The sequence below is a fragment of the Medicago truncatula genome, chromosome 5, assembly GCF_003473485.1.
Source record: "Medicago truncatula cultivar Jemalong A17 chromosome 5, MtrunA17r5.0-ANR, whole genome shotgun sequence".
In the NCBI taxonomy this organism is placed as follows: domain Eukaryota; kingdom Viridiplantae; phylum Streptophyta; class Magnoliopsida; order Fabales; family Fabaceae; genus Medicago; species Medicago truncatula.
The window spans coordinates 42,496,191-42,519,044 of record NC_053046.1 but is presented as its reverse complement, the minus strand read 5'-3'; the positions used below and the strand labels follow the sequence as shown (position 1 = coordinate 42,519,044).

General features: G+C 31.9%; 4 protein-coding genes across 5 annotated transcripts; all 4 read right to left on the bottom strand.

Moving 5' to 3' along the window:
• Positions 1 to 1,089: 1,089 nt before the first annotated feature.
• On the bottom strand, positions 1,090 to 3,117 carry LOC11437104 (cytochrome P450 71D10). The gene is made up of 2 exons (XM_003617656.4): positions 2,146 to 3,117; positions 1,090 to 1,860 (listed from the first exon to the last, which is right to left on the bottom strand). Exons 1-2 carry the CDS (start codon positions 3,040 to 3,042, stop codon positions 1,249 to 1,251), a joined length of 1,509 nt encoding a protein of 502 aa, XP_003617704.1. The 5' UTR covers positions 3,043 to 3,117; the 3' UTR covers positions 1,090 to 1,248.
• Positions 3,118 to 5,076: 1,959 nt separating this feature from the next.
• LOC11427376 (cytochrome P450 71D10) lies at positions 5,077 to 7,040 on the bottom strand. The gene is made up of 2 exons (XM_003617655.4): positions 6,044 to 7,040; positions 5,077 to 5,837 (listed from the first exon to the last, which is right to left on the bottom strand). The coding sequence occupies exons 1-2, from the start codon at positions 6,938 to 6,940 to the stop codon at positions 5,226 to 5,228; spliced, it is 1,509 nt and encodes a 502-aa protein (XP_003617703.2). The 5' UTR covers positions 6,941 to 7,040; the 3' UTR covers positions 5,077 to 5,225.
• A 6,139-nt stretch (positions 7,041 to 13,179) lies between these two features.
• On the bottom strand, positions 13,180 to 16,467 carry LOC11442302 (cytochrome P450 71D10). 2 transcript variants are annotated; one of them, XM_013598962.3, is made up of 3 exons: positions 16,334 to 16,467; positions 14,112 to 14,887; positions 13,180 to 13,900 (listed from the first exon to the last, which is right to left on the bottom strand). In XM_013598962.3, exons 2-3 carry the CDS (start codon positions 14,784 to 14,786, stop codon positions 13,289 to 13,291), a joined length of 1,287 nt encoding a protein of 428 aa, XP_013454416.1. In that variant the 5' UTR covers positions 14,787 to 14,887; positions 16,334 to 16,467; the 3' UTR covers positions 13,180 to 13,288. The 2 variants fall into 2 exon arrangements, with proteins under 2 accessions (XP_013454416.1, XP_003617701.3); XM_003617653.4 differs by lacking the exon at positions 16,334 to 16,467 and having other exon boundaries at positions 14,112 to 15,102.
• A 2,573-nt stretch (positions 16,468 to 19,040) lies between these two features.
• LOC11435481 (cytochrome P450 71D10) lies at positions 19,041 to 20,030 on the bottom strand. The gene is made up of 3 exons (XM_039834769.1): positions 19,851 to 20,030; positions 19,621 to 19,674; positions 19,041 to 19,523 (listed from the first exon to the last, which is right to left on the bottom strand). The coding sequence occupies exons 1-3, from the start codon at positions 20,028 to 20,030 to the stop codon at positions 19,041 to 19,043; spliced, it is 717 nt and encodes a 238-aa protein (XP_039690703.1).
• Positions 20,031 to 22,854: the final 2,824 nt, after the last annotated feature.

The window sequence follows — 22,854 nt, the reverse complement described above, 5'->3', positions numbered from 1 at the left end:
ATTAAAATGAGATAAGAGGCAACACATCAATAATAGTAATGTTAGAAACATTTATTTTTGAACACTCTTTGTAGCATCCACTCTTTTATTAGATGAAATTAATGTATGTCCCATCACTTTGTGTAGGTTCAATTTTCAAAGTGTAGACTCACAATGATTTAAACCAATAAGAAATGTAGTATTAAAGAGTGTGTTCAAAAGAGTGTTGCTAGCATTACTCCTTTAATAATTAACTTATCGTTACCTGAAATTTTAATGATTTCAGGTAAAAAAAACATATCTATTTATTTGGGTACAAAAGCACAAAGAATTTTGAATTTGTTGCTAAATTCCTTTCACCGCATTCCTTGTGTGTCCCCTGAAGTTAAAACATTAAACAAGCTTGGTAAATTAATGAAGGGTCTTGTTAACTTGTACCCTTATGACTCATGTTAAAGATTTCATAAATAGACAAGTTAATTAGCATTTCCCATTAAAGAATACAAAAACTATTTTATTTATTTATTTTGGATAGGCAATGAATAACAAGAATAATGTTTCATGCTCGTACATACTTACCGACATGCATGTTTGCAAATGCTGAGAACCAAGTGAGACATGACACAAAAATGAAATTAGTTGCATCTTTCTCGTGGTCCTACATAGAAAACCGAGAGAGAAATCTTAATCCTTACAAATTAAACATACTAAAATAGGCGTGCAAAATGATGCAAATGCTTTGGCATATCTTGATTTGATGAAGGAGTTGGAACAAACTGATTAACCGAAGAAATCCCAGGATTTTCAAGTTATCTAATGTCAAACGTAGAATCTTAATAAAAATGTGAACAACGAATTACACGACGCCTTGCAGAAAGTAGTATAAGTAATTAATTAACCACATTGTGAACTTCTTTGGTTAGACAATACAAATATTTCTTTTTGAAAGGCAGTGCACAATACAAATATTATAGACAACCTGTAATAGGAAACGAACATAGGTCGTGTTTTCTTCCGACTGTCAGCCCAAACGACTGTTCTTCATTATTCATTCCATTGGAAAGCTTTCAATCAAAGTCATAAAGTAATTCAGCAAGACGCAGTTCAACATTGGCTAAACCAAATGCAATGCTTGGACACATATTCTATATTTGTGGTACAATCATACACAAATTTTAGACGACATATAGTAAACCTATATGTAAAGTTTACCATTACAAATTTTATTAGGAACATTGTTTTTGAATTTGTTTGCTTAGATAATACACATTAAAGACGACGAGTAGTAGGAATTAAACATAGGTCGTGTTTTCTACCTACAGTAATCCCAAAAAACTCAGTCATATCAAGTTCTTGATGGCTCATTCCATTGGGAAGCTTCCAATCAAAGTGATAAAGTAACTTAGCAAGAGGCAGCTCAACATTGGGTATGGCAAATGAAATACCTGGACACATCCTTCTTCCAGCACCAAATGGTATGAATTCGAAGTCCGTGCCTTTGAAATCAATTGGACTATTAACAAACCTCTCAGGTTTAAAACTCTCAGCTTCAACCCAATACCTTGAATCTCTTCCAATAGCCCAAGCATTAACCATTACCCTTGTCTTAGCTGGGATTTCATACCCATTGATTTGGCATCTCTCCCTACTTTCTCTTGGAACTAACAATGGTGCAACGGGATGCAACCTCAATGTTTCTTTGATGACGGACTTTAAGTATATCAATTGGTGCAACTCTGTCTCATCCACATACTCCTTTTTATCAAACACTCTACTTACTTCATCTTGTGCTTCTTCCATTACCTTTGGGTTCTTCACCATCTCAGACATCGCCCATAACAGAACCTGTGACGATGTTTCGGTACCAGCAAGGAACATGTCCTACAAATGGATTAACATTAACATTACATACAACGCTACCCAATAGTTAAGTCATTAATTTGACGTCTCTCCAAAATACTACTCCCCCCGTCCCTGTATGTAAGCACCCTTTCCCTCTAATAAAAGGGTGCTTACTGCTTAGATATAGGGACGGAATGAGCATTATTAATCAAGATAATCTTATTTATTTTTCCTCTAGAAATCTGACTTCTAAGCGTATGCAAATTTGTAAACTAGTTTTTAAATTGTGAAATAAACTTGCTAACACTTTCGGTTTAGACTAACCTGGATGATTGATTTCATATTGTCATCGGTTAAAGGATGTTCTGAGTGATAATTTTCCTGTTGAATCTTGAGAAGAACATCTACTAGATCTTCATCATTGCTTGCTTCCTTGTGAATACTTCTGTGATCGTCGATGATGTCTTGTGCTATCATATCAATCTCTGTATGAAGTTTTTCCATTTTGGTCTTCTCCCTAGTCATCCATTGAAGCAATTTAATAGAAGGATACAAATCTGCAATTTCAAATCTTCCTAATAGCACCACTACTTTCTCCAATGCTGGTATGAACACATCTTGGTGTCTATTCCTTTTCCCAAAAGCTGCCCGCGCTGTTATCCCATTTGTCATTGAGAAAATCTTCCGAGTGAGATTAACAACTGATCCTTCACTTGCAGTTATTGATTTAACAAGGTTTGACACCTCATCTTCTCTTATGGACCTAAATGATTGTACACGCTTTGCACTTAATAGCTCTATAACACATATCTTTCGTAATTGCCTCCAATGTTCACCGTATGCAGCGAAGGCAATGTCTGTAGCATTGTAACTATATATATTGGACAAAAGAAGGTTTGGCCTGTCGCAGAAGTTGAGATCATGTGTTTTCATAATCTCTTTGGCAATTTCTGGTGAACTAACTATTACGTATGGTACCTCTCCTAGTTTAAGGTGCATTAGAGGTCCATATTTATCTGCCAAAATTTTGAAGAGATGATGGGGCAATGATCTGCTGATAATCTGATGTAAGTTTCCTATGAGGGGTAGTTTCCATGGTCCTGGTGGCAATTTGGTAGTCGAATTGTTAAAACTCCATCTTTGAACTATTTTGAATAGAACTAAGAGGATGAGAAAGGAGAGAATGAAGATGATATTCGAAAAAGGATTTTGAAGCTCCATGATGGTAGCTTGATCTAGAGAATCTGAAGAGTGCCTTGACAAAGAAGATTTCTATGCAAAACACTCAAAATTAGATCACTTGCAATTTCAATATAATGCAGACATGTTAAATAACATTTTCTCCTTGCACCAACCATGTGCCTGTTGTTTATTTTTATTTCTTTTAATATATGCAAAGCAATTTAATAAAGACACACATGAATCATAAGGTGTGCTTTGTGTGGTCAAAAATAGAACAACCTAAGCACATATACTTAAAAAATATTGATACCATCCAATCCAAAGCAACTTAGTAGAAAGACACACACATATAAAGAACAAGGTGTACTTAGTGGAGTCAAAATAAAACAAACAACACCATCACATTAATAATTTGCGATTAAGAGTTAATTAAATTGCAGCACACCATGCCAGACTCGATTGTCATCTTCCCGTCTTCAAGGGCTTATTAAATTGATCCTTTCAATTTTAGGCTGACTCATGCAAATTTCATATTTTTTGTATTATGCACATGAAAAAATCATCCACTAACATTTTGAAGAGCTTAGTGTAAAAATAGTAAAAATTAATAGTAACACTACATAGTTAAACCAAAAGACACTAGTGATTTCAGCACTCCATTTGGTAATCTATCTTTTTTCAAATAGGGTCTTGTTAGACTTGTAATTATATGTCATGTCATTATCACCAAATCAATCATTCTTACCGGAAAAGAAATAAAAAAAAAAACTGAATTAATTTTGGACTATGGCCACTTTCCAAAACACCTTATGCTTATGTCTGTTGAGCTTTCATTATGTTGTCAATTGAAGTTGGTTTCATTTATCAACTTCAAAGGATAAGAGTGCAACTACGAGAGCAACAACCAAACCCTCGCCCTTGCCTCAAAAGAGACAGGGCTACTATGCGAACATAATTAAGAGCAATGCTATATCTCTAGAAAAATAACATCACGATCTCTTCAAGAATAAAGAGCAGCCAATCACAATGTGCTATTTGACACAATTCAAGGAGGTGTGGCTGAAAAATAGGAAGTAAACAAATACACGATGCAATAAACACTTGCCAACTGTATCTAGAAATCTTCGCTATGTTATCTCTCGCTGTAAATAGCATTTTTCTTATGTAAAGATCAAAGGGTGATCTAAGAAAGAAGATCTGATAGTTGAGAAAACTTTCATCTCAACTATCACTAATTATTAGAGATATAGTTTAGACACAATTAGTATTAGTCTTGTAGTAGTATATATGGTTGTAACCATCCCATTAGTGGGTTGATTCACTCATTTGTAATATCACTCTTTCCTAACACTAATCTTTCCAAGCACTCATGTATCACACGAAACATAATCATGATTAGACTTTTATGCCAAATTAATTATAGGAAAATGCTATTTACAGCGAGAGATAGCATAGCGAAGATTTCAAAATACAGTTGGCAAGTGTTTATTGCATCGTGTATATATATATATCACATTCTCAATATACAATTTTTGTAAATGATGCATTGTTGATCTCTCATTGGACTAAATGAAAACTTTGAAATGGTGCTGGAAAATTCATTGGATTCAACAAGCCTTTAATCTACCCTTTTTGCAAAGATTCTCCAAGAATGTTCTTTTTCATATTTAGATTTAATGATACAAATGCTTCTGTTGTAAAAATGAACTGGCGAACATAGCATTATGTTTTTTATGTTATTGTTATAAGACCCATATAGGGAAAGCTACCACTATTAGTGTAAAGTACAAGATTAACAGAGAGGAAGAATTAGATTTCATAACCATTAATATGGATTTAGCATTTTTATATATTTATGATTATGGTCCTATATAAGCATTGTTAATTACTTCTCATTGATTTATTGTTTCTCTATTTTTTTAAGGTAAGTTACTTGTGTGATGTTGATTGCCTCACAACCCTTCTTCATTCTTCATATGCTATCGATTTTAGGTGGATTTCTTCCTTGGCAGTCAAGGAAAAGATTCTTCTCTGGTTAATGTATTACACAATACTGTACAAATAGTTCGCAACTTCCTTTCAACATAAATTCTATATTTGTTTGTGGAACAAATATCATACACAAATTTTAGACAACATATAGTGAACCTATACGTAAAGATAACCAATACAAATTTTATTAGGAACGTCGTTTCTGAACTTGTTTGCTTAGACAATACATATTAAAGACGACGAGTAATAGGAATTAAGCATAGATTGTGCTTTCTACCTGCAGTAATCCCAAATGACTCGGTCATATCTAGTTCTTCATTCTTCATTTTATTGGGAAGCTTCCAATCAAAGTGGTAAAGTAAACTAGCAAGAGGCAATTCAACGTTGGGTAAGGCAAATGCAATTCCGGGACACATCCTTCTTCCAGCACCAAATGGTATGTATTCAAAGTCTGTGCCTTTGAAATCAATTGGACTATTAACAAACCTCTCAGGTTTAAAACTTTCAGCATCAACCCAATACCTTGGATCTCTTCCAATAGCCCAAGCATTAACCATGACCCTTGTCTTAGCTGGGATTTCATACCCATTGATTTGGCATCTCTCCCTACTTTCTCTTGGAAGTAACAACGGTACGGTTGGATGTAGCCTCATTGTTTCCTTGATCACAGATTTTAAGTATATCAATTGGTGCAACTCTGTCTCATCCACAAACCCCTTCCTATCAAAAACTCTTCTTACCTCAGCTTGTGCTTCTTCCATCACCTTTGGATTCTTTACCATCTCAGATATCGCCCATAACACAGTCGTTGACGATGTTTCGGTACCAGCATCGAATATGTCCTACAAATGGATTAACATTAACACGATCTATTTCTCTAAACAAAAGTTAAGTCATTAATATGATGTTCTCACCAAAATACTATTATTAATCAAGATAATCTTATTTTCTTCCTCTAGGAAATCTGACTTCTAAGCATATATGCAAATTTATAAACTAGTTTTTAATTTTGAAATAAACTTTCTAACACTTTTGATTGTTGACTAACCTGGATGATTGACTTTATATTGTCATCGGTTAAAGGATGTTGTGAGTGATAATTTTCCTGTTGAATCTTGAGAAGAACATCTACTAGATATTCTTCATTGCTATCTTCCTTGTGAATGCTTTTGTGATCGTCGATAATGTCTTGCAATATCATATCAATCTCTTTGTGAAGTTTTTCCATTTTGGCCTTCGCCCTACTCACGCATTGAAGCAATTTAATAGAAGGATACAAATCAACAATACAAATGCCTCCCAACAAACTTACTATTTCCTCTACTGCTGATTTAAACGATTGCTGGTGTTTGCTCCTTTTGCCAAAAGCCGCCCGCGTTGTTATCCCATATGTCATTGAGAAAATCTTATGAGTGAGATTAACAATTGATCCTTCACTTGCAGTTATTGATGTAGCAAGATTTGATACTTCATCTTCTCTTGTGGACCTAAATGATTGGACACGCTTTGCACTTAATAGCTCTACAACACATATCTTTCGTAGTTGCCTCCACCGTTCTCCATATTTAGAGAATATAACATCAGTAGCATTGTAAGTTAATATTGTGGCCAAAAGAAGGTTTGGCCTATCACTAAAGGTAAGGTCATGTGTTTTCATAATCTCTTTGGCAATTTCTGGTGAACTAACTATTATGTATGGTACCTCTCCTAGTTTAAGGTGCATTAAAGGTCCATATTTATCAGCCAAAATTTTGAAGCGGTGATGGGGCAATGATCTGCTGATAATCTGATGTAAGTTTCCTATGAGGGGTAGTTCCCATGGTCCAGGTGGCAATTTGGTAGTGGAATTGTTAAAACTCCATCTTTTAACTATTTTGAATAGCACTAAGAGGATGAGAAAGGAGAGCATGAAGATGATATTAGAAAAAGGGTTGTGAAGCTCCATGTTGGTTGTTTGATCTAAAGAATCCAAAGAGTGCCTTGACAAACAAGGTTTCTCTTCAAAACGCTCAAAATTCGATCACTTGCAATTTCAATACAATGCAGACATGTTAATTAATACACAACTAAATACTAATATAAAATCAATACAGTATTAACATTAAGATACACGTTCTAATGTAAAGAAATATTATAAATAACATTTTCACCTTGCACCAACCATGTGCCTGTTTTTTAATATTTTTATATATTTGCAATACAAAGCAGTTTAATAAAGACACACATGAAGGAATAAGGTGTGCCTTGTGTGGTCAAAAATAGGAGCTCCAATAATCACATATAATTAAAAATATTGATACCATCCAATCCAAAGCAATTTAATAAAAAGACACACACACATGAAGAACAAGGTGTGCTTGTGGAGTCAAAATAAAACAACCACTACACAAGAATAAAAAATAGGGTTTAGGTAGACTTGTAATTATATGTCATTATTATCACCCAATCAATCATCCTTACCGGAATAAAAAATCTGAATTATTTTTGGATTATGGACAAATTTCCAAAACACCTTATGCTTATGTCTGTTGAGCTTTCATTATATATATTATCAATTGAAGTTGGGGTTCTATGCAAACATAACCTTCAAACGTCGTGTAAAACTCGTCAGAAAGATATCTTCTTTTACGTTGCCACCTAAAAATTTCTAAAAGTGGTATGGTAGTACATTTTTGTCTTTTGGTGTCATGTGAACGTGAAAAAAATACCAAAAAGTCTTTCAAACTCGTGAAACAATACCATTTTTGTTAATGATGCTTTGTGGAGCTCTCTCTCATTGGTCTAAATGAAAACTTTGATATGGTGCTGGAAAATTAATTGGATTCAACAAGCTTTTAATCTACCCTTTTTGCAAAGATTCTCTAAGAATGTTCTTTTTCATATTTAGATTTTTTTTTCTAACCCCCAAACAAAAAATAATAATGCATGTGTATGCTCTTTTAGTCTTTGTTAAGATTTAATGATAAAAATGCTTCTGTTGTAAAAATAACCGGCAAACATAGCATTATGTTTTTTATGTTATAAGACACATCTTGCGAACTTATCACCGGTGAACCATTTTTATGACAAACGTGTTTTTATCATTAAATCTGAACAAAGTATAGACACTTTTTTTTTTTTTTAAACGTTTGGGGTCAGAAAAAATTCTCATATTTATACTTCAATCATTTTCAGCATTAAACAACTTTAATGCTAGATTTTTGAAATAACTTCTTCAACAAAGTTTCTTATTTAAAATATAACATTTTTGGTCTTCTCCCTAGTCATCCATTGAAGCAATTTAATAGAAGGATACAAATCTGCAATTTCAAATCTTCCTAATAGCACCACTACTTTCTCCAATGCTGGTATGAACACATCTTGGTGTCTATTCCTTTTCCCAAAAACCGCCCTCGCTGTTATCCCATATGTCATTGAGAAAATCTTCTCACTGAGATTAACAACTGATCCTTCACTTAAAAGTTATTGATTTAACAAGATTTGTCACTTCATCTTCTCTTATAGACCTAAATGATTGGATGCGCTTTGCACTTAATAGTTCTATAACGCATATCTTTCGTAGTTCCCTCCACCATTCTCGATACATCGAAAATATAACATCAGTAGCATTGTAACTAAATATTGTAGACAAAAGAAGGTTTGGCCTATCACAAAAGTTGAGATCATGTGTTTTCATAATCTCTTTGGCAATTTCTGGTGAACTAACTATTACGTATGGTACCTCTCCTAGTTTAAGGTGCATTAGAGGTCCATATTTATCTGCCAAAATTTTGAAGAGATGATGGGGCAATGATCTGCTGATAATCTGATGTAAGTTTCCTATGAAGGGTAGTTTCCATGGTCCTGGTGGCAAATTAACCGTGGAAGTGTTATAACTCCATATTTTGACTATTTTGAATAACACCAAGAGGAAGATAATGAAGGAAATGAAGGTAATATTAGAAAGATGGTTGTGATGCTCCATGAGATAGCTTGACCCTGGAGTAAGAAAAGATATGCCAAGAAAGATGGTTGTGCAAAAGACTTACGTGACAATCTGCAGTTTCAATACTAATAATAATACTAAACAAAATTAATAAATATTAGCAAAGAGATACAATTAGATCTAAAGCAGAATACAACGAAAAATATAATATTTTTTCCTTCCATCAACTACGAGAATAATATTTTTTTTATGAGTTGTGTTATTTGAATATCCATATATGTGACAATTTTTGTGACAACCAAAATTTTACAAAGGAAATGAGGTATTGACACAAAAACCAAAGTAATAGAGAGAGAAAGTACAAAGATAATGTGAGTATGAGAAAGAAAGTTGTCACAAAAATTGTAAAAATGATTGTTCATATATCATTTCTCTTTTTTTATTATATGAAAAAAAAAGTATGTGCATAACCGCCCCTATTTTCTATCACGTTAATGAAAAAAAAAATCACGTTAATGAAGGATAATTTTGTTAAATAATACACAATTTTTTGTTCTTATATAAAATTGATTATATTTTAAAAAATTTATAAAATTATCCACATGACATAAAATTTGAAAAATATGATGTACATAAAAAAAATAAAAAATAAAACCCTACTTTTTCATCTTAACACGTGAATTCTAACCATTAAATTAATTAATCAAAATCATATTGATAATTAGTTTGCAATCATTGAGTTGTTTGGCTTATTAAATTGATACTACTACATACATCAATTTGAGGCTGACTCATACTTCCATTTGTAATATATTTTGTATTTGTATTAACCAATTGCGATTAAAATATATTATTACACCTTTCGCTTGATCATATAGCAGGTTTAATGTGGGTCATAATTCTGCAATTTGTAGGTATATTTGTTCCCTTAATTTAGTCTCCTAATTTATAAAATGCAATAATTTTAGAGTGTTTATGAATTAAATGTAATGACATATTCTAGTATTAGTGAACAAAATTAAAACTTCATTATATACAGTTGCTCATTTCATAAATAGCAAAGTGAAGCATTTGCTTTATTTCCTAGTCATCGCATATAGATATATAGATATATACAAGACTATCTTCATGTGTGCATTTTTGTATAGGATCAATTAATAGTAAGTAATTTTGAGAAATTTTATTTATCATTTGTAATCACGTTGACAATTTCAAGACATACTTTTTCCTTAAAATAAATGAAAATTCAAGACATACTTTTGTTTGATAGGCACGCTGGCAAATTATACGAAAATGAAAATTCGCTATTTAAATTCTTTGATTTGATGGATAGCAATAAAGAACAAGAGCACAGCCTTCGGAGCATATGATGAAATTAACATTTTTTATTCGGCTATCGTTCTCATGCAAACTATTGTTTGGCTACCATACAATTTTTATGCATGTGGCATGTTCTCAAATCAAAATTAAATATGATAATGTTAACTAGTGTCTATGTGACATTAGTTAAAGAACCAAAAAAGAAAATTATTAAATTAAAAATATTGTTTTTTATATTTTTAAAACTTTGGTTAAACCAGTATTAAGATATTATATTAATTTTTTAAAACTAGTGTTCAAAAAACACTTATTAGAATTTTACTTAAAAGATATCTCATGTGCCGTTATTTTTATTAATTATTGTGTTGTAAAACCAGCAAAAGGTAGTCAATTAAGCTTTCCTCCACAGTAATTTGATTTGATATGTTTCTTGAATGTTGGAGTTAGAATCTGATAAATATGATTTTATAGAAAAAGTTAGAAAAAATAAGATCATATCAATTCAACTATTCAAGTCAAGGTACCCAACTTTCTATTTTTGAGTAAACCTACAAAACTCTACACCAATTAACGGTATTATCTACTTAAAGTAAGTTAAAAATAGAGCTAAGTGATACTAATGGATTGGAGTATATGTGAGTATATGTATAATAAAAATAATAATAACATAATACTAATTTTGTTGAATTAATATGTACTCTCGACGTAAAAATTATTCTACATACCTCAACAAAAGTCTTGAACAACTCTTTATTTTGTCACTTTGTTATACCAATTTATAACATTTTGATCACCATAATCATTTATTGTTATAAGATGTGATTGAACAAATACATATTTTATTTTACAATGATGTATAGTAACAGTTGGTAGGGATATTGCATTTTATATGCAGGGGTCGGAGTTCGAACCCCGGACACTCCACTTCTCCACAATTAAATTGTGTGAGCTCTAGCCACTAGACTACTTGACAAAAAAAACACTAGTATTGTGTATAATCTATTTTATATGAGACATAGGAATTTTTCAATTCACATACAAACACATATAGTGTTCCAACAATCCCCCACTTGAATTTAAAAATGATGTTTCTATTAATATTTTATAAGCAAAGGTGTTTTACGACTTGAACCTTTGCCTTCTAAAATTGTTCATAAGCAAGGGTGTCTTATGACTTGAACCTTTGCGTACTGAATAAGATTCATATTTTACTAGAGTGACTCGTAGTCTTGAACTCTATTTCTGACATCAAACCATAGACAACCTTTTCTTAGGTGTATTCTCAAAAAGTTCATGCATTAAAGGCTCTGCAAATCAATTCCGGTTTAATGAGGCTCTAGGAATTTTGTCTAGAATTCCATAGGAAGGGGGCCCCACTTCCACATTCACAAATGTGAGTCTATCAAGAGTACTCTTGTAGCTAGATACTACACTCCACATAGAGTATAGATCTCATTAAGAGTTTCTATTATCACAACCTCTTATCGCTTCGGGAGTCATGCCTCTTATGATTTATTATAGCATGTTCACCTCATACCACTTCACAACTTGTTATTACCTAGTTTTTTTTTTTTTTTTTTTTTAAGAAATATCGAATCTTGATGATTAGTTCTTGCTTTAATTATCTAAAATCTCATTGTCGCTAAGTGCGGTTTGTTCAATTCTGTGGTTGGTTATAAAAAAATACTAGATGTATTCAACAAATTCAAGGATGAGCAAGGAAACTTTAGTCAAAAATTTATTACAAATGTTGAGGGGATTTTAAGCTTTTATGAAGCCACACATGTCATGGTTCATGGAGAGGACATTTTGGAAGAGGCCTTGGTTTTCACTACCACTCACCTTGAGTCTATTACCAAGCAATTGAACCATCCTCATCCTCAAGCATTACAAGTCAAACATTGCTTAAGGCAGACCCTCCATAAAAACTTGCCTAGGTTGGAGGCACGAAACTACATTTCTATATATGAGCAAGATCCTTCACATAACAAAAATTTACTCATTTTGGCAAAACTAGATTTCAATATGCTCCAAAGTTTACATCAAAAGGAATTTAGTAACTTTTACAAGTAAGATCTTCAACGAACCATACACTATTTTGTAAGGAAAAGGAAAATAATCAATATACTTCAAAGACCGTACTTTGTATTTACTATTAGGGTAGTGTTAACTTATGCCCTTAGGGTACATGTTAAGAAATCCAAAAAAAAAATATTTCCTTAAATTTTGTTCTTGATCTTTATAGATGGTGGAAGGAATTGGAAGTTCCCGATAAACTACCATACGCACGAGATAGAATAGCAGAGAGTTGCTTTTGGGGACTTGGGGTATATCATGAGCCTCAATATTCTACAGCAAGAAAAATATGACGAAATTAATCGTCATAGTAACTGTGATTGATGATACATATGATGCATTTTTTTATATTCATTTTTTTCTCTAATTTTGTTGAAAGTATTTCAGGTGGGATATTAGTTGTTTGGATACTCTTCCAGATTATATGAAGTTTCTCTACAGGATAATCTTAGATCTTTACAAAGAAATAGAGCAAGAAATGAAAAAGGAAGGAAGAGAATATGCCATAAACTACTACGCGAAAGAAGTACAATTTTTAATATCTTTTAAATGTTAACTATTAAGTGATTATTAAAATTATTTATTAATCACTAGCATTTAGACAGGAGGCACTCCTGTTGTTCCATCTACTTATTGCGCTAATTCATATAAATTATAAACAATAGCTTTTATGAAATTTTGCACCTCCGTTTATGTTAATTTTTATGCACCTTAATAGCATATGAAATGATTTAGATTCATGCAAAAATTTATAGAGGTGGTTTATACCATATAAACATTCAATACAATAGTCAATTTTATAAAATATGTATTGAGTAAAACGTTATTGAACGACGTAATATTATCCTCATGTTTCATCAATGTAATGTTTTTTCCATCAATGTTACACTGGTGAAACTTATATGTAAAGATAACCAATACAAATTTTATTAGGAACATCGTTTCTGAACTTGTTTGCTTAGACAATACATATTAAAAACGACGAGGGATAGGAATTAAGCATAGATCGTGTTTTCTACCTGCAGTAATCCCAAATGACTCAGTCATATCCAATTCTTCATTCTTCATTCCATTGGGAAGCTTCCAATCAAAGTGATAAAGTAACTTAGCAAGAGGCAGCTCAACATTGGGCAAGGCAAATGCAATACCTGGACACATCCTCCTTCCAGCACCAAATGGTATGAATTCGAAGTCCGTGCCTTTGAAATCAATTGGGCTATTAACAAACCTCTCAGGTTTAAAACTCTCAGCTTCAACCCAATACCTTGGATCTCTTCCAATAGCCCAAGCATTGACAGCAACCCTTGTCTTGGCTGGAATCTCATAACCATTGATTTGGCATCTCTCCCTACTTTCTCTTGGAACTAACAATGGAGCAACAGGATACAACCTCAATGTTTCTTTGATGACAGACTTTAAGTATATCAATTGGTACAACTCTGTCTCATCCACATATCCCTTTTTATCAAACACTCTTCTTACTTCAGCTTGTGCTTGTTCCATTACATTTGAGTTTTTTACCATCGCAGACATCGCCCAAATCACAGCCTCTGACGATGTTTCAGTACCAGCACCAAACATGTCCTGCAAATGGATTAACATTAACACTATCTACTCTCTAAATCAACATGCATTTTCTTCCGTACAACACTACCCAAAAATTAAGTCATTAATTTGATGTTCTCTCCAAAATACTATTAACAGTCAAGATAATCTTGTTTTTTTTCCTCTAGGAAATCTGACTAGTTTTAAAATTGTGAAATAAACTTGCTTACAATTTTGGTTGTGGACTAACCTGGATGATTGATTTTATATTGTCATCAGTTAAAGGATGTTGTGAGTGATAATTTTCCTGTTGAATCTTGAGAAGAACATCTACTAGATCTTCATCATTGCTTTCTTCCTTGTGAATGCTTTTGTGATCGTCGATGATGTCTTGCAATGTCATATCAAGCTCTTTGTGAAGTTTTTCCATTTTGGTCTTCGCTCTACTCAAGCATTGAAGCAATTTAATAGAAGGAAACAAATCCACAATACAAACGCCTCCCAACAAACTTGCTACTTCCTCTATTGCTGATCTAAACACTTCTTGGTGTTTGCTCCTTTTCCCAAAAGCCGCTCGCGCTGTTATCCCATATGTCGTTGACAAAATCTTCTGAGTGAGATTAACAACTGATCCTTCACTTGCAGTTATTGATTTAACAAGATTTGTCACTTCATCTTCTCTTATAGACCTAAATGATTGGACACGCTTTGCGCTTAATAGTTCTATAACACATATCTTTCGTAGTTGCCTCCACCGTTCTCCATATATCGAGAATATAACATCAGTAGCATTGTAACTCCATATTGTAGACAAAAGAAGGTTTGGCCTACCACTAAAGTTGAGATCATGTGTTTTCATAATCTCTTTGGCAATTTCTGGTGAACTAACTATTACGTATGGCACCCCTCCTAATTTCAGGTACATCAAGGGTCCATATTTATCTGCCAAAAATTTAAAACGGTGATGGGGCAATGATCTGCTGATAATCTGATGTAAGTTTCCTATGAAGGGTAGTTTCCATGGTCCTGGTGGCAAATTAACCGTGGAAGTGTTATAACTCCATATTTTGACTATTTTGAATAACACCAAGAGGAAGATAAAGAAGGAAATGAAGGTGATATTAAAAAAATGGTTGTGAAGCTCCATGAGATAGCTTGACCCTGAAGGAAAAAATGAAATGCCTAGATGATGGTATATGTGCAAAAGATACAACAAAAAGGCTTCAAGGTACATCATCATATTTTGGGATTATTTGTATCAACCAATTGCGATTAAAATAAATTATTAGACCTTTCGCTTGTACTTCCAAGGCACTATATATAGTTTAATTGTGGTTGAAGGATCAAAATATATATGTCGTTTTCTTTTCTTCCAAAAAGTCTACGTTCAAACTATGTTATTTAACAACAAAATTCACACTCACACACAAATTAAGCATAGAGAAATGTGGAATTAAGAGTTTGAATCTCCATCTCATCATATCAAACATTTATGCAACCTTTTATCATATATTTACCAAAGAAAATTATGCATGCTCGAATAGTTTTTTTTAAAAGGTATATTTTAGTTGTTTTTTAATGTTTTTTTTTTTAAGGATTTATTTGATGAGGAACCTATAAGTTTCTAGTTCATTATCATTCTGATAGCTAGTTCATTCCTTTCAACCACTAAAGTATGTTAATATAAAACTAACTATATTCTAGTCTTCTTAAATTTTTTGGCTTAGTACAGTTAAACCTTTTGCGGTATACGACAATCACTACTGGACCTAAGGACGGATCTAGAAACCTATTATACGGGGGCTGGAAAACATAATATCTCAACCACCCCTGCTAATCGGTCCTTTAATATTTTAAAACATATAGTAAGAAATAATAAAGTTTAGACATTTTTACTCATAATTTATTTAGTAATGATAATTTTTTTTTATTTAATTACAGTTTTGATCCCTCTACATTTTCAGTAATTCACGAAATTGATTTCCTAGATTTTGGTTCCTCAATCAAATTTTGGTACTTAAAAAATGATATACTAAAGTTGAAACTAAAGTTTTTAACGAGTTATTATATAATTTCATGAGTGTTGACCACGGCACGTTATCAAGTTATATGTCACATAATTTATTTTTTTTAGAGAATGTCACATCATTTAAAATATATCAAATCACCAATTTTAATTAAAAAAAATTGATGGAGGGATAAACAAATGAATGATATTAAAATGGGACGCCCAATTCCATGAATAACTGAAAAATAAAAATAAAGAAATTAAAATTGTAATTAAGGCTAAAGTTTATTTAATGCATGCTTTTTATTCTTGTAAGCGTAAAAAAAACATCATTAATATTTTGAGTTTAACAAAAAACTAAATAGACCAAAGATTAGAGGGTAATAGTGAATTTACATAAAAATAAACTACTATAGTTATTAACAGAAGATGAGAGAAAGGGAAACTGAAGAGGGAGGATGTACCTGTGGTGGATCAGTTCAGTGGGATCTCGGAAGTGTTGGAAATGGAGAACTTTGTTGTTATTGTTGTTGTTCTGATTTTGTTCTTCGATTTACTTTTTTTCTTTTTTTTGTAGAAAGAAATAACACGAGTTGGGTTGTTTGAACTTTGACTTTTGTTTAGCCACGTTGCATACTTAGGAAAAGAGGTTGTCGAGGTTTAGATTTTGAAAGAGACATAAGCTTTTTAATTAGCAACAACAATTTTTTGTTGACTTATATAATTATAAGATAATCAGTAAGAACTTAACAACTAGCTTCTAACGAGGCTACATGTGCTAATATATGAGCGACATCATTTGATTGTCTCTGGTTAAACTAAATTTTCGAGTTGTTAAAAAAATGTTACTTACAATGATGAATAATGTTGCCAAATTCGTTATTATTATTGTTATCACCATTAAAAGCATTGACGACGATCTTCGAATCAAGAGAACAATTCGTGCTATCAAAACACAAATTAGCCATTCACTACAATGCTTGACTGAGTCCTAGTGCTTCGCCGACATCCATTTAACATAAAGGGGAGAATCATGTGATTCTAATTCAAACTCTTGTTTAACAAACATGTTTTGTACTTCCATGTTAGGCTCAAGTAGTTTATATTCATGATAATAATCAAAATATTTATCAGATGCCAACGAGATCAAAAGCTCCGCATAACAAATATGAGTCACCTTTCGAGTAGGATCATTAGCCAAGTAAAAAAATGGTTGGGTTGGTTCTTCAACCCTCCCAATGTCTTTTTTGAAGATATATACATTGCAAAAGGTTTTTTATATGATCGAAACAATAGTATTTACTAGAAGATAAGGAGAAGACATGATGAAGAAAATGAAAGTAGAAAGAACCATAAGAGAGAAATGTATTGGTGAGTAAGAAAGACTATGGTTTGTGATAAATAGATGAAAGATATATTTATATAAATAAAATACAAAAATGGTAAAAAAGAACAAAAACTAGCATGTTCCTCAATATATCTTATAATATTAAAAAAAATTATAAAAAGCTATTAGCCAAATGAATCCTATAACTTGAAAAAAATTGGGACTAGTCATCTTTTTTTTTTTTTTTTTTTTCCATTTCTAAAGGATAAATTATTTCAGGTAAAAAAAACATATCTTTTTTTTTTTTTTTTGGTACAAAAAACATATCTATTTATTTGGGTACATAAACACAAAGATGTATGTCAGTTATTGCTTAACATTGTTTTTTAATATACTACTATATACAAAAGCATCAATAACCATAAAGAAATCTATTAATAAAGTGAATTGGGTGTCGTTCAACAACTTATGTAGCATTCGTGTGTTGAGTTTGTCGTGTTGTATAGCAGCGCTCTTTGAACAATTTGTCGCTGCATTCCTTTCAGCGTTTATTCATTGTGTTCCCTGAAGTTAAAACATGAAACAAGCTGTTTGCAAATTCTGAGAACCAAGAGCATGTCAATATGGAGAGTGAGCAGCAATATATTTATGTTTCGTATCTGTCAAACAATTGAGTATGATTAATTGTTACAAAACATACATATATATTTTTTTTACTAAAATCACATTTGACATGGGACATACTATTAATTATAATAGTCCACACTATATATATATAAACTAAACTCCTTTGATTGACAGCACAAAAGAGTTGAAGTTTACTATGTTTCTTTATTACCACAAATCTCAACCGATTAGAAACGTAACAATGTGAGACTTGTTTTAAAAATGTTTAATTCAAAACCAACTCCAATAGTCTCCCACTTGCAGGAAGCATACAAACCCAATAATGGAAAAAATAACTAATAATCCACAATAATTCAAACATTGACCAACCAATAGAATACAAAGTATAAACATTAAAATTTACTACAATCGCTGCATTCCTTTCATCGTTCATTCCTTGTGTTCTGAAGTTAAAACATGAAGAAAGCTTGGTAAATTAATGAATACCAAAACTATTTTATTGATTATTTATTTCGGATAGGCAATGAATAACGTGATTGTAATGTTTCATGCTCGTACATACTTACCGACATGTTTGCAAATGCTGAGAACCAAGTGAGACATGACAAACAAATGAAATTCAGTATACTCTAAATTTATTACATCTTTCTCGTGGTCCTACGTGGGGGAGGGAGGGAGAGAGAGAGATCTTTATCCTTCCTAAAATAGGCGTGCAAAATGATGCAAATGCTTTAACATATGTTGATTTGATGAAGGAGTTGGAACAAATTGATTAACTGAAGAAATTCCGGGATTTTCGAGCTAAATTGAATATCTAATGTGAAAAGTAGAATCTTAATAAAAATGTCAACAACGATTCATACACCTTGCTAAAAGTATATAAGAAAATTAACCACATTGTGAACTTGTTTGCTTAGACAATACAAATATTTTATTTTGAAAGGGACAATACAAATATTATAGACGATCAATAATAAGATCCGAACATAGGTCATGTTTTCTTCCGACTGTATGCCCAAATGACTCTCAGTCATATCAAGTTCTTCATTATTCATTCCATTGGGAAGCTTTCAATCAAATTCATAAAATAATTCAGCAAGAGGCTAAACCAAATGCAATGCTTGACACATATTCTATATTTGTGGTACAAATATCATACATAAATTTTAGACGACATATAGTAAACCTATATGTAAAGTTTACCACTACAAATTTTATTAGGAACATCGTTTCTGAACTTGTTTGCTTAGATAATACATATTACAGAGACGATTAATAGCAATTAAATATAGGTCGTGTTTTCTACCTACAGTAATCCCAAATGACTCAGCCATATCTAGTTCTTCATTCTTCATTTTATTGGGAAGCTTCCAATCAAACCGGTAAAGTAATTGAGCAAGAGGTAGCTCAATGTTTGGTAGGGCAAATGCAATTCCGGGACACATCCTCCTTCCAGCACCAAATGGTATGTATTCAAAGTCCGTGCCTTTGAATTCAATTGTGCTATTAACAAACCTCTCAGGTTTAAATCTCTCAGCTTCAACCCAATACCTTGGATCTCTTCCAATAGCCCAAGCAATAATAACGACTCTTGTCTTAATTGGGATCTCATGCCTATTAATTTGGCATCTCTCCCTACTTTCTCTTGGAACTAACAATGGTGCAACTGGATGCAACCTCAGTGTTTCTTTGATGACAAACTTTAAGTATATCAACAGGTGCAACTCCATCTCATCCACATATATACCCCTTTTTATCAAACACTCTTCTTACTTCAACTTGTGCTTCTTCCATTACCTTTGGGTTCTTTACCATCTCTGACGATGTTTCGGTACCAGCAGTGAACATGTCCTACAAATGGATTAACATTAACATTATCTACTCTCTAAACCAACATGCATTTTCTTCCATACAACGCCACCCAAAATTAAGTTAGGTCAATTATTTGATGTTCTCTCCAAAATACTATTATTAGTCAAGATAATCATATTTTTTTTCTCTCTAAAATAATATTATTGTAGACTTACCTGGATGATTGATTTCATATTGTCATCCGTTAAAGGATGTTCTGAGTGATAATTTTCCTGTTTAATCTTGAGAAGAACATCTACTAGATCTTCATCATTGCTATCTTCCTTGCGAATGCTTTTGTGATCGTCGATGATGTCTTGCAATATCATATAAATCTCTTTGTGAACTTTTTCCATTTTGGCCTTCGCCCTACTCAAAATGGTTGTGCAAGAAAATGACCCTGGAGTAAGAAAAGATATGCCAAGAAAGATGGTTGTGCAAAAGACTTACGTGACAATCTGCAGTTTCAATACTAATAATAATACTAAACAAAATTAATAAATATTAGCAAAGAGATACAATTAGATCTAAAGCAGAATACAACGAAAAATATAATATTTTTTTCCTTGTATCAACTACGAGAATAATATTTTTTTTTATTATATGAAAAAAAAAATGTGCATACTCTATTTTCTATCAAGTTAATGAAAAAAAAAAATCACGTTAATGAAGGATAATTTTGTTAAATAATACACAATTTTTTGTTCTTATATAAAATTGATTATATTTTAAAAAATTTATAAAATTATCCACATGACATAAAATTTGAAAAATATGATGTACATAAAAAAAATAAAAAATAAAACCCTACTCACTACAAAAAAACGCGTGTTTTCCGGCGGCTAAAAAATGTATATTCCGGCGGTTTTAGCCGCCACTATGCACAATTCTGCCGTTTCAAGAACTGCCGAAATTTCGCCTGCCACAATGTTTAAAGCGGCAGTTTTTACGTAGCCGCCATGTTGTCCGCCGTTATATACTTGGTTTAAAGTGGCGGTTATTTAATTGTATATAGCGGCAGTTTCAAACGCCATTATTTACATAATTGTGACAGGATATAGTGGCGGTTAATAAGGACCGCCGGTAAAAAACCGCCAGAATTAACGCGTTTTTTTGTAGTGACTTTTTCATCTTAACACGTGAATTCTAGCCATTAAACTAATTAATCAAAATCATATTGATAATTAGTTTGCAATCATTGAGTTGTTTGGCTTATTAAATTGATACTACTACATACATCAATTTGAGGCTGACTCATACTTCCATTTGTAATATATTTTGTATTTGTATTAACCAATTGCGATTAAAATATATTATTAGACCTTTCGCTTGATCATATAGCAGGTTTAATGTGGGTCATAATTCTGCGATTTGTAGGTATATTTGGTCTCTTAACTTATTTATAGTTGTTATTTTAGTCTCCTAATTAATTGTTACATTTTGGATCTTTAATGTTATTTCGATGAGTCTAATTAATCATTTTCCATTAACTTTCAACCTCAATGTCTAAGGTGTGTCAAAAGTGTAGATGATCCACCAAATACCTTATTAATTTTTTAATATTATGTTGATCTATTTTTCAAAAATGCAACCGTGAGATTATGCATGTCTATTTTAGATCTAATATAATGCACCATCAATACTTAATTTATTTTATCTTTATTCATCATCTTCCCTGCTCCTCTTCTTCATCTTAATCATCTTGATACATGCGTTCATAAAACAAAACAAAAAAATCATTCATTCATTATCATCATCATCTATCTCGTTTCATCATCGTCTCCAAGGATCTTGTAAAGTGGAAAAAAATCTAAGATTGTTATTATAACGAACTCATGGTTTGTTATAATATGCTTATAGTATATATCTTTTATTTATTAATTAACGATTTATGTTAGTCACTTTACATTCTAAAATGAGTTTCTCATTTTAGAAGGGTTGATCTTAAAATAATATATTTAATATTAAATTAGTCAACTCATGAATAAAACATCACCTAAACTTTTGAAAGAGCGTCTCCAAGATACTATAGAGTTTAACTGTGGTTGAGGGTTCAAAATATGTCTTTTTTTCTATTTTTCTTCTCAAAATGCATAGGTTCAGGCTATGTTTTAAAACAATAACATTCACACACTCACGCATTAAGTTCAAAGAAGTCTAGAATTAAGAGTTTGGATCTGCATCTCATCGATCAAATGTTTTTTTTTTTTTTGAAGGCATCAGATCAAATGTTTTTGTAAATAATTTTTACCATATAAGTTGTATTTATCGGAAAAAATATTTATATTTTAATTGTTGTTTTAATGTTTCTTTTTTAAGGATTGGTTGATGAGAAACCCTAGTTTTTATAAATATTAATCTTAGACATTTTATAACCATCCGTTTGATTCGAGAATTAGAAGGGGAGGGGAGATATTTTAATTAAAAACGTGTTTGGTTCGCAAGGGGAGGGGGAGGTATTTTAAAATTATTTTACCATTTTACCCTTAAACTTAATTAAATAAAAGAAACCACTTGTTTTTATGATTTCAGAGATCGATGGAAGACAAGCACACATCTAAGCTGCTTACTTTATCTCAAACCGGCTCATATATTTTGCACAACAAGACATGAATAGGTGAATTAATTAACAGTGAAAAAAAATTTAATAATAAGCTGAATTAAAACAAGATAATAATAATAATACGGTCGTTGACAGCAACAAAGTATTAGTAGGAATGGTTTGTACATATAACAAATAAGAGAGATAGATAATATAATAATAAAAGTTGTTACAAGAAAAATATAACAAAATAATAATAAAAATTGTTACAAGAATAAGATAACCTAATAATAATAAGATTGTTGTTACAAGGTTAATATTGAGATTTGAAATTAATTTAAGTATAATTATTGCAATGCAATAAAATTTTAAAGAGATTTGCTCCCCTTCCCTTCCCTCCCCTCCCCTTCTAAAAATTGAACCAATCACATCAAATTAAAAATCTCTCCTCCCCTCCCCTCCAAAACTCTCGAACCAAACGGACCCTAAAACACTCACCAATCGAGGGTGAGCCAAACAAAATTAGTCAACTGGGGTTTTTAAACTTTATGTACATCGCTCTTATTCGTTTTTTCATAAGTTCTGAAGTTTGAATTGTGTTAAAATCTTATTTCGAAAAACTCTTTTAAAAAATTGTT

Excerpts from the sequence above, each read along its gene's own strand:
- LOC11437104 (XM_003617656.4), bottom strand. The coding sequence starts at position 3,042 with ATGGAGCTTCAAAATCCTTTTTCGAATATCATCTTCATTCTCTCCTTT. Across the intron at positions 1,861-2,145 it reads ATATGAAATCAATCATCCAG|GACATGTTCCTTGCTGGTAC; the intron begins GTTAGTCTAAAC and ends ATCCATTTGTAG.
- LOC11427376 (XM_003617655.4), bottom strand. The coding sequence starts at position 6,940 with ATGGAGCTTCACAACCCTTTTTCTAATATCATCTTCATGCTCTCCTTT. Across the intron at positions 5,838-6,043 it reads ATATAAAGTCAATCATCCAG|GACATATTCGATGCTGGTAC; the intron begins GTTAGTCAACAA and ends ATCCATTTGTAG.
- LOC11442302 (XM_003617653.4), bottom strand. The coding sequence starts at position 15,101 with ATGATGATGTACCTTGAAGCCTTTTTGTTGTATCTTTTGCACATATAC. Across the intron at positions 13,901-14,111 it reads ATATAAAATCAATCATCCAG|GACATGTTTGGTGCTGGTAC; the intron begins GTTAGTCCACAA and ends ATCCATTTGCAG.
- LOC11435481 (XM_039834769.1), bottom strand. The coding sequence starts at position 20,030 with ATGGAAAAAGTTCACAAAGAGATTTATATGATATTGCAAGACATCATC. Across the intron at positions 19,675-19,850 it reads ATATGAAATCAATCATCCAG|GACATGTTCACTGCTGGTAC; the intron begins GTAAGTCTACAA and ends ATCCATTTGTAG. Across the intron at positions 19,524-19,620 it reads AGATGGTAAAGAACCCAAAG|TTTGTCATCAAAGAAACACT; the intron begins GTAATGGAAGAA and ends ATATACTTAAAG.